The 12323-nt window shown below is 35.2% G+C and overlaps 1 protein-coding gene across 1 annotated transcript in view; it reads right to left on the bottom strand.

The window, feature by feature from the left end:
• The window catches only part of LOC109833490 (DNA repair protein RAD16-like), a 15368-nt gene extending 14730 nt beyond the window's left edge, over window positions 1-638 (bottom strand). Inside the window, 1 exon segment of the mRNA XM_020401174.1 lies at window positions 1-638. This exon segment is cut by the window's left edge and continues 23 nt beyond it. Within this exon segment, the coding sequence (XP_020256763.1) occupies window positions 1-477 (477 nt within the window). The 5' untranslated portion in view covers window positions 478-638.

The raw sequence follows: 12323 nt of genomic DNA, 5'->3' as shown, positions 1-12323 counted from the left end.
CTCGATCGTCTGATACGTCGTGATCACAAAATCATACTTTGAGAAATCATAATCCCCTTTCGCCCTATTCGGCCCGTGATAGACCAAAACCCTAACACTCCCCTTCTCTGTGTACCTCTCAATCTCCCCAACCCACTGAATCACCGCAACGACAGGACAAATCACCAAAGTAGCCCCGTTTCTCGACGACGATGAGGCCTCTAGGTCACCCACATTCGATTTTTGATCGCGCAAAGTGAGAACTAAAGAAATCGCTTGAATTGTTTTCCCCATTCCCATCTCGTCGGCGAGAATGCCCCCTCTGACCTCTGATTGCTCCTGCTTCAGCGCCCAAGCGAGGAACTCCTTCTGGAATCGGAGCAACGGGAGGACGACCGCCGGAGAGGGGATCGCCGTCTCGATAAGCGTACGATCATCCTCCTCGGTGCTTTGTTCTTGATTGTCGATCCATTCCTCGTTCTCTTGCTCCAATTTCATCCACTTGAGATTGAGAGTGGGGTCTTCGCCTTTCTTCTTTGAGCGGATGCGCTTCTTTTCTGGGCGGCGGGGGATGTACGCCTCTTTCTCGTCGGGGTAGACGTGGTCGGCATCGTAGATGTTGTCGGGGTCGAAGCCATCGCTGTCTTCGTCGTCGCTGCCGTCGGAGGTGGCATCCTCGTCGCCTCGCTGGCGCCTGCGATTTCTAGGGTTTGAACTTCCCATTGAGAGGGAGAGGGAGAGAGAGGGTTTATGGTTTGTTTGATGAGGAAAGGAAAGGGGAGGAGGCGGCGGGAACTTCGTGGGGAAGATTGATTACTCCCTCTCTTGTAGTCTTGTTTATTAACTGCTCCCACAGTCACACTGAGGCGGTGTGATGTTGAAATTACTTCGGGACCGGCTTTTTATTTACACCAAAGTTTGCCCTTCAGTAATGGTGGGTCCGTGGAGAGATCTTCTGTGGGACCCGTTTATTACTGACTGGGTGTCGGTCGATGGAGGGAGTTGACGCGAGAAGTATTGTGTATCGACGTTGATCATAGTGACCCACGAGGGTAACCACTAACAAGGGCAAAGAAGGAGTTTAAAAAAAATCTTTTTGTTAAATAATCAACAAAACGGATTGTTTTCCGTTTTGTTGATTATTTAGTAAAAAACGACCAGGCTAAAAAGATGTCGTTTTACAAAAAGAACATATTCGAAACACACGGGACTACTACTCTCGTATGTTTCGTCATTAATTGGCGACTAATCACGCCACAAAAATCAACGAGACTACTAGTCCCGTAGATTTCGGTCTCGCAGCAACATCCTATTAGATTCATCAACCTCTCGCTCCTCAGCTAACCAACCGACCTCGCCTCCTCCTGCATCAACAACTCATCATCAACAACATCAGATCAACAACCAAAAAGTGCCAGAGAGTCAACAACATCAAATCAACAACCAAAAAGTGAGAGAGAGAGAGAGAGAGAGAGAGAGAAATTGACGAGAATCCGACCACGCAGACTTGTTGAATCTCTTGATGGCGACAATGCGGCCGCCGTCAAAGAGTTGAGCTTTATAAACAACGTTTGAAGCCTTCTCCCCGTGGACGGATGAAAAATTGACGAGAATCCGGCCACACATACTTGTTGAATCTCTTGATGGCGACAATGCGGCCGCCATCAAAGAGTTGAGCTTTATAAACAACGTTTGAAGCCTTCTCCCCGTGCTCGGAGATGATATTTTCCAGCGAGAAATTGTCGGTGGTCGATCTGAGTTCATCGAGACTGAACTCGGCAAATTGCGAGAGAGCATTATGATCAGATTCCCCCTCATTTTCTACAAAAATCGAATGAAAAAAACAAACTTTAGGCAAAAATGAAGGAAATTAAAAGGGGATCGATCGATGAAGTACCGTAATCATCAGATTCGATGACTGAAGAGCTCCTCAAGTGATGAGATCCCCACCAATAAATAAAGAATCTTGAGCAACGACCTCCCATTGATTTTGATCTCAGCTTCTCCTTCTCCCTCTTCTTTAAGACTTTTAGTAGCAGAGTGAAGTGATGAGTGAAGTTATAGATCCAGGATCACTAAAATCTACGAGACTATTAATCACCAATTAATTGTGATTAAACATACGAGACTAGTAGTCTCATATGTTTCGAATAGGTTGTTTTTGGAAAACGACCTCTTTTTGGTTTGTTGGCTAAAAGAGGTAGCTTTTGCTAAATAATTAGCAAAATAGTCGGTTTTGCTAATTATTTAGCAAAAAACATCTTTTTTAAAAAAACTTCGGTTAAAGAAATATCATCACACCTTCTTAATTTACTATTTATTGACAATAAAAAAGTGTCCTTCCTGGTTCCCATTTAGCTCAAGGCTTGTTGTCATTTTGATATTTATCCATGTTTTCACTTTCAATTATTTTTTCAACGCTTAGATGCCGCAAATTTTTAGTCATATTTTAGTTTGATACCCAAAGTATTTTTCTAACACTTTGATACCCTCACAAATTCAATGTCAAATTCAATTCACTTTAATACCCTTGTGTAGATTCAGTTATACTTTTTTCGTGATTTTTGTATTGGTGTATAGCAACTAGATAAAATCATACTCCCTTTAAAAGCACGAGTTCGAAAAATCTTTTTTAGACAAATATACCCCTTTATAGTTTGAACTACCTTATCTATAATCAAATTCTAATTTTCAATGGTCAATATTACCCTTCACTATTTTGAATATTTTATTTATATCTTAATCTATCCTAATCATAATCATATCTTATCCTAATCCTATATGAACCATGTTTAGCTTAACAATTTAAAAAAACTAAAATATTAATAAAATATATAAAACATAAAAATGATATTAGTTTGTTAAGATAAAGAAATTACAAGTAGATAACATATTATAATACATGAAGTCTTGTAAAAAAACCATAAAAAATTTTAAAATTGCAGAAAAGACCCTGAAAAGTTCAAAATTATAAAACTCATCCAAATGTCTCAAAACTTAAAATAAAAAATATGAAATTAAAAAGTTAACATCAGTTTGCAAAGAATTTAAAATTTACAGTTAACACCTCAATGTCTCAAAAATTATAGAAACACCATCAAAAGTTTAAATTACAGACAAGCACATTAAAATTCTAAAATTTTAAAACTTACAAACAACACAGATGAATTCAAGAGATTACCATGATACACCTAAAATTTTTGACATTTAAATTTAAATTTTTTAATTAACACCCTCAATATCTCAAAAATTATAGAAACACATTCAAAAGTTCAAATTATAAAAAGTCACCCTAAAATTCTAAAATTTGTAAATAAAATAAGATGAATTCAAGATATTACCCTTAGACACCTAAAAAATTAAAATTTGCCAAAATTAACCTCAAAATTTTTAAAAAACTCCTTCAAAATTTAAAAATCGTAAAAAAAACTCTAAATTTTCAAAATTTTTAACTAGCACACATCAAATTCGTCGATTGGTAGACCGCTGAAATTTAATATTTTTCAAAATTAATCTATAGTTTTAATAATTGCAAAAGACACCCTCAAAATTTTAGAGTTACAAGAAATATACTAACATTTAAAAAATTACCACCAACACATGAAACATAGAATTTACAACTACCAAACTTAAAAGTAAATTTTTTTAAAAACTCTTTCAAAATTTTAAAAATTATAAATCACACCCTCAAAGTTCAAAACCACAAAAATGGGCTAAAATTTTAAAACTTGGCAAAGAAAAGTGTAATTGTTTGGTATTTTTAATTTAGGGATTTACTATCCATTTTCAGCATCTAAGAATAGTCTAAGTTGATACTGGTAAACAAAAACAATAAGAATTGATTAAAAACATCCGGTTAATGGATAAAATTTTTAAAAATATTATAGATTAAAAATTATCGGCACTATATAAATTAAAGTAATTTCATATAATTTTAGTAATAAGTTGGGGTAGCCAAAATACATTCGTAACATTAATTGATAGATGTTTAAATCCATAGAAATGATAAAACACTATAATATTATACCTTAGCATTAATTGATTTTAATTTAGAAACTTTAATCTTTGACGTTAATAATATTTATAGGGTAAAAGAATACAAGGAATTACATATGGAGAAACTATTAGAATATTTAGAGATAACTTTAAAAGAATTGAGTTATTTCCATTGCAAATGGGAAAGTGATGGAAATAAATCTAAAATTCAGAAAACGTCAATGAATCACTTGAATTGGCATTAACAAAAGACATATCTATTAATGAAGCACTGAATGAGTTACATTAAAAAATAATTTAATAATTTTATCCTAATTAAAGAAAAAATCTCGATGGAAGACATAAGAAAAATTAGTAAGTATTCATAAATTTCATACTGTGTTCTTCAAATTAAATATTAATAGTAAGTATTCATAAATTTCATACTGTGTTCTTCAAATTAAATATTAATATTATAATCTAAGAGAAATTAGTAATGAATAATGCAGGTATGTGTTCTTCAAATTAAATATTAATATTATAATCTAAGAGAAATTAGTAATGAATAATGCAGGTATTTAATTTAGATCTTTATGGAAAATGACAGGGATAGAACAAATGTAATATTATTGAAATAACAGAAATTATTATTGGATGCACATCAAAAGAATTCATTTTAGAGGAAAATAAAGAGATAGCTTCTAATTTATTTAAGTAATAAATTAGGAACACAAAGAATTTTATATATATGAAATTAATATTTATTCTCATTGAAATAGAAAAAAAATCAAAGTCTATATTTTGAGTAGTTTGTGTTGAACATCATAAGTACATTTGACTTCTTTGTAAAGTTAAATGAGATGATAAAAAATTAACGAGCCAAGGAAAGATAATAGCATAAAAATACAAAATTAGCATGATGTCACAATTGATGTAGATGATGAAGACAATACTCTAGAATTGTCTGAGAAATGATAAATGATAAACCTAAAGAAGGATTGATCTTAACTCAATAAAAAATAAAATAGAAGAAATAAAAACAATATTTTATGAATATTTTATAGAATAGTTTAATTATTTTGAGTGAAATTAGGAATCTTTAGAAGGGAGTTTCATGAATTTTTTTCAGTACTTTTATATTCTTATGTGGATGTTTTTATCATATAAAAGTATACTAGAGTTAGCATTAATCTTTAATTTATATTTTTTATGAAGTCTATCAATGATTAGGAATAAACTTCATATTCTCTTTTGCATCGTTTTAACATACTTTAAATCAATCATTTTGTCATATTGGTTTTAAATATTCACCTTCCTTGTATAACACTATTTTAATATTTTTCACTTTACAATGCTATACTTTCTCAAATAAAGCTTAGTTTCATATCGGTCAAAAATAATATGAAAATTTAAATTATTTTTAAATTATATTTGTTTTTTGTCAATTCAAAGATCAACATGAAAATTTAAATTGGGTGTATCCCATTTAAACAAACATAAAAAAATAATCGGGATGTAAGAGTTTAAAGAAAAAAATAAGCACAAACTGCCAAAAATACTTAATCATGATATTAAATCACGTGCATTGCACGTGCGTAAAAACTAGTGGATCTAAATATATCACAAGCTACAGATGTTATATCGGACGGTCTAGTAGTCACATGGCAAAGTCGTGTCGCTCCCTCGTGGGGGCCTGGGTTCCATTCCCCTGTGCGCCAAAGGCGCAATAACAAAAAGATATTATACAAAATATTAATGAGTAACAAAGTCTCTTAGTCCCCTGTTCGCGACAATAAAAAAAGATGTTATACAAAATAGTAATTAGTAACAGAGTCTCTTAACCCCTTTGCACGGCAATAAAAAAAGATGTTATACAAAATATTAATGAGTAACAGAGTCTCTTAATCTGAAGAGAAAAACAAAATGTAGTTTTTAGGGTTCCTTTCTGGTACCTTTGAATAGCAAAGACAATGTTTTTTATAGGAAATTATTGAGAATATAATAGTAATATAATTAGTTAGCTAATCTAATAATGTATCGTCACTTTATACATGTCCGCAACAGATTGGCTGGAGGTTGAGAATTATACTCCCGTCGTTAATGTGATGGCAACAGAATGGCAGGATGGTGGGCGCCATGGCTAGAGAGCCGTCAAGACACTTGGCATGCATTAAATGCGACAGTGACTAGGTGGCGAAGTATTTAATGCTAAACTGTTCATCATTAAATGTGAGCACTATTAACGAGATTGCTAGTCATTTGAAGCCGCCCTTTTGTCCAACCCGAGTGTCGCTTCGGAGGCTAACTTAGGACACCTTTCATCTTGGACCCGGGTTGTGAGTTGGCTAAGTGTTCAGCTTAAGTTTGCTTCGATCCTTTGCCCGGTGACATTGCTCACGCCACATGTACAGTTTTAAAGACACAAGGATTTTCCTGGTATAACAAAAGTGAAAGTATAAAGCCTTCGTTTGCACATAAAGACCATCACTTGAAAACATGGTTTAGAATTAATCAATGAAGATTACTGTTTGGTGGGAAATTTGAAGAAGAAAATGGAGAATTGAATTTGTATTATTCTCTCTAACAGACTTAGAAAAAGAATTAATTATAATTCTCTCAATGCAATCTCTCTAACTGGCTTAGAAAAAGAAATTATAATCTTCTCGATCGGTTTCCTGATTTACAAAAGAGAGAATGGATCGATAGAGACCATTCCCTTTGTTTAACCTGGGTTCTTCTTGATATCGATGGAATGTCTCACTCGATGTTCGTGTCGAGTTTGCTTTCCGTTGATGATCCGAACGCTTCACCTTGTTGGAACACGATATTTTCCTCTTCACTTGATATTGAGGAGAACTTGCGTGGCAAGTTTAAGAATAACTCTTAACGAGTTTAAGAACTCAGAACAAGTTTAAAATTCTATAAAAGAGTTAATTGATTCAATCGAAAATTGGTTTATATGCCAAGAAGTTGCTCCAAAGCTTCAGAATCTCTAAGGATGGTCGCTCAAGATTGCCGAAGCTCCAAGATAACTGAAGATCTCAAAAAGCCTCTGCCAAAGCCCCTCTTTTCAAGATCGCCTCCTTCCCCCGGCTCTGATCCTCTCTGTTACCGATGAAGATGATCTCCAAGAGCCTCCAAATCTGAAGATCTCCAAAAAAGATAAAGATCACGAACTCAATTGAGTTTCTGGTATTTATAAGAGATTAAGGGGGTGTAACTGCCCCCCTTAATTCACTTCTAAGTGTGGGAGCGATCCCCTCAAGTCGTGGAAAACGGTTTTGAAACCGTTCAGCTCGTATTTAGACGAGTCAAACACAAGAATTGTGTTCTGGGCACGAACTCTGCATTCTGGGATTAGAACGCAGAGTTGAGCTCCGCACTGGTGGCTAGAAACATAATGGTGAGCCCTGCGTTTTGAATCTGGAATGCAGCCACGACCTCTGCGTTTTGAATCTGAAATGCAGCCACGACCTCTTTGTTTTGAATCTGAAATGTGGCCACAAACTTTGCGTTTTGAATCTGAAACGCGACCACAACATCTGCGTTTTGAATCTGAAATGCAGCCACGACCTCTACATTTGAATCTAAAACGCGGACATGACCTCTGCATTTTGAATCTGGGACGTAGAGGTGAGCTCTGCGTCTTGATTTGAAGAGACTGTCAATTTATAATCTATTTTGCTAGAGCGTTGCAAAGATCGTCATCTTATCATCTTCGTCTTGACTCCTTTAAAATATGAGAGTCATCAGACTGTAACTCCCGGTATTGATTATGAAGACTGTTGAATTAGACCTTTCATCGGTTGTAGTGAAGGTTATCAGATTATAACCTTCATCGATTTACATGAAAGTTTTTAAATTGTAGTCTTCTGAAAGCCGTCAAATTGTAACTTCTATCATTGGTGTTTGATGGGGATCAGCTATCTGTAGTAAATTTTAGACAGCCTACAATTACACTTTTAAACCCACATAATTCATCATATAAAAATTGTTGTGTCTGACGAAAGCGGGCTCAATGCACAACGAGTCGGCAAGCAATGCACGGAGGACACAACGAACAAAATCCACAATATAGATGGCCAAGTTCAATCACAAACACAGAGAATTATGTGGTTCGGCGAGATGCCTACGTCCACGGGGAGAGGATGGGGAGATTTCACTATATGGAGAAGACATACAATGGGTTACAACTCTCAAACAATCAAAATAACCCTTACCAACAAGATCTCACTCACTTACAAATAATCCCTCTCAAAGTACTCAAAACTCTCTGATAGCGACCTCTCTTATTTAGTCGCGTGCACTTCTAAACATATAAAAAGCCTAAATCCAAAACATACTGGGAAACAGTTTTACCCTTTCAACCCACTATCGGTCGACTGATACGGATGTTCGGTCGACCGACCAGAGCAAATTTCCCCAGTTCCTACAATGCACATTATCGGTCGACCGATACATCCCAATCAGTCGACCGACCAGAATGAATTCATGTACCTATTTTCTGGCAGTCGAATCAGTCAACCGATGAAATTGATTAGTCGATTGATGGTCTGTGCAAGTTTGTGCATGTCTTCAATAATTCTCCACCTCGGCGAAGTATTCCCAAAACTGAACCAATACCAACAAGAGCACCAATGTGTCGTAATAGATTCTTCATCAAATAGATAGCACTCATGCTATCATAATGAATGGTGACAGATCACTGCGAAACACCAAGGTCCTCCAAAAGTCCTCGAAGCCATATTGCCTCCTTAACAGCCTTTGTAATCACTATATACTCTACCTCTATCGTCGACAAAGTAACTGTAGACTGTAAGGTGTATCTCTAACACACCGGTGCACGGGTCAAAGTGAACATATATCCCGTCGTCGACCGACGCTTGTCCAAATCTCCAACATAGTCAGAATCTACGTATCCAATGCATAACTGCCCACCACTAGTATCCCGCTCACACATCAAACCAACATTGAGAGTACTTCGAATGTACCTCAATATCCACCTCACAACATCCCAATGACCCGGACCCGGGTCATGCATGTATCGTGAAACCATGTTAACTGCATATGATAGATCCGGCCTTGTACATACCATTGCATACATTAAACTTCTCACTATGCTTGCATAAGGAGTCTTCGGCATCAACTTTCTATCTTCAACTGATTTCAGCAAAAGACCAGCTAGACCAGCGGAAAGCTTCAAATGGGCTCCCAAAGATACATTGACTGGTTTTGTATCCATACCGACATTGAATCGTTGTAACACCTTTTTCAAATAAGCTACATGTGTTAAACAAATTCTACCCTTATCTCTGTTTCTATCAATCTCCATCCCCAAAATGTGCTTGACTTCACCCAAATACTTCATTTCAAACTCGCTTGAAAGTTGTATCTTCAATTTATCTATGATGGATCTGAAAATGGAAACAACCAACATGTCATCGATATAAAGCAACAAATAAATGTATGCACCTCCATGAAGCTTGTTATAGTACACGCAAGGATCAAGCTGGCTCCTTATGTATGACTTGCCGAGCATAAACCCATCGAATCGCCTATACCATTGTCATGAAGATTGTTTCAACCCGTATAACAACTTCTTTAATCTCAACAACAATTTTTCCTTTCTTGCAGCTTGAAACCCCAATGGCTGAGTCATATAATTTTTTCATCAAAGTCACCATGAAGAAATGATATTTTTACATCTAATTGATCCAATTCTAATATATACTGCGCCACCAAAGCTAGTAAGATCCGAATAGAAGAGTGCTTTACTACCGGAGAGAAGACTTCATTGTAGTCAATTCCTTCTTCCTGTGTATAACCCTTTGCTACCAACCTAGCTTTAAATCTCACTAAAGTACCTTGAATGTCCTCCTTTTTGGTATACACCCATTTGCATCCGATTGCCTTCCGCCCTTTTGGAAGCTCGACAAGCTCCCATGTGTCATTCTTTTGAAGAGACTCAATCTCTTCCTGCATAGCACCCGCTACATATCAGCCCCTGAACACTATTCAGCCTCTCTGAAAGTAGTAGGAACTATCTTATCGACACTCTCCACCGGAAGTTCATAAGCAACCACTATATTTGTATACCATGTTGGCAACTGTATGTTTCTCCTGGGTCTTCAAACTACTATAGAATCCTGAACCTGAGACGTCGGTCCCTGATCCTGCTCTGTTGTACATGTATCCTCCAACTCATCATTGTGCTTGCATGGTGCCACCTCAATCGGTACTCTAATGAATACGGTCACATCTAGACTCTGTGGAGCTACATCAATATCCACTATATGTGATGTCTTTACTGTCGGGGTACTCTCCTCCTGATGAGAACTGGGGGGCTTCAAGAGCAAAGCCTCATGAAATGTGACGTCTCTGTTCAGCACAATCTTCTTCTCAACTGGATTCCAAAGCTTATATTCTTTCACACCACGCTTAAAACCCAAAAAGATGGCCTTTCTAGCTCGATGTTCCTAATGGCCTCTTTGTTTTGATGATGTTTAACAAACAATTTATATCTAATATTGTTTGTCTAGTATTTGTATTTTGTATTCGTTATAGACAAACAATATGTTGGAGGATGGATGGAATTGCGCATTCACGATCATATCCAATGGAGGTTGGTGGAATTGTGGATTGAAACAATGCAATTCAAGTTAAAGATTCAAGTTCAAGCTTCATCCTCGAGTTTACCAAGTCAAGCATATTGAAGACTAATCAAGCTTGGGTAAATTAGTTTAGCGTTTATACTTGTGTGTTAATACTTTGAGCTCAATATCACACATACACACAATTCTTGATTCTGAGTAATTTTAACAAAATATTGAGTTATTGGTTTACGGACTTAACAATCATTGTATACATATTTCATTAAGTCTGTAAAATCATTTAATAAGGTTTCAAAATATTGTTTAACTCAATAGTCAAAAATCAAGAAGTTTATGTACACTTCAAAATATTGTTTAACTCAATAGTCAAAAATCAAGAAGTTTATGTACACATGTATTTACAAGTTTTGTAAAATACATGAGTTTTCACAAATGATCAAGAAGTTTATGTACACATGTATTTACAAGTTTTGTAAAATACATGAGTTTTCACAAATGAGAAATTTAATTTGAGAAAATTTTTTCTAACATGTTTAATTTCATGTTTATAAATTTTTTCCAAAGTTTTATCAATTTTGGAATAAATTTTTTATGTTTAATTGAATTTACAAAATTAAGTTTTAAATAAGTTCATGTTCGTGCACATGTTCGTGCATGTTTTTACAAAACAGATGCATTTTAAAAATTGGGAAATGTGATTTGAAAATTTTATTCTTTTACATCTTTATCATCATATATACAATCATTTCCTCAATTTTTACTAATTTTGGAGTTATTTTTTTATTTTTAATTGAATTTACAAAACCGAGTTTTTAATAGTTTTTTTAGAAACTATATATCTATGTTTAAACATTTATTTCTCTCAACTGGGAAATGATATTTCATAAATTCTTTCTCTAAAATATTTATCTATATGTCTAATACCTTTTCTCAAAATTTTATGATTTTTTAAGTTGATTTACTATTCTTAATTAATTTTACAAAGCTAGATACGCAGATTTCCAGATTTCAGAAACTACCAGTTTTTACGATCGATCGCTACAGTCGATCATGCTACAGTGTATCGGCCATGCTACAGTGTAGTCGACCGGATGAAGTCTAGATCCATTCCTCTATTTTTCTGCTGCTCGCCGTCGACCGCTGATATGACCGTTGGCTTCCAACGGCTATTTCCTGAGCTGTTTTTCTGTGGGCTTTTTGGTCAATTATTTGTGGTTTTTGCTGAGGTTTTGGGTGGCTATATATACCCCCTTTGCTCTCATATTTCATAAATATCTCAAGAAATATTTTAAACAAGTTTAATAAGGGTTTTAAAGTTTGTTTAGTGTGTTTTAAAAGAGTTTGTTTGTGAAGAAGCTTTCACAAGTGGAGGAGATAATCTACATTGTTTGAGCTCCATTTTAATCCATCTCTCCATCTTGTTTTTCAGAGAAGAATTTCTAAACTCATTACTACTTTGTATTAATTATTTGTTGTTTATCATTTTCATCAAGCTAGGGTTTTACATTGAGTTTATAATTGATTTTCTCATTACTTACACACACAAGCATTGAGCTTATTGTATTTGCATACATTGTATAATTAGGTTGTGGGGAGTTGTATCAATTAAGAGTGAGCTTAATTGAGTTCTCATCCATTATAGAGAACAACCAAAGTTGTATTCGTGCCTAATTGTGTAGATCACTTTGTAATACACTTATACATTGAGAGAAGTGTGTGGTGAGAGATGAGGTCGTCCCAAAAGGAGTAGGGTAGGTA

The sequence above is a fragment of the Asparagus officinalis genome, chromosome 3, assembly GCF_001876935.1.
Source record: "Asparagus officinalis chromosome 3, Aspof.V1, whole genome shotgun sequence".
Taxonomy (NCBI): domain Eukaryota; kingdom Viridiplantae; phylum Streptophyta; class Magnoliopsida; order Asparagales; family Asparagaceae; genus Asparagus; species Asparagus officinalis.
Note: the sequence above shows the minus strand (reverse complement) of the source record. Positions and strands in the feature narration are given on the sequence as shown.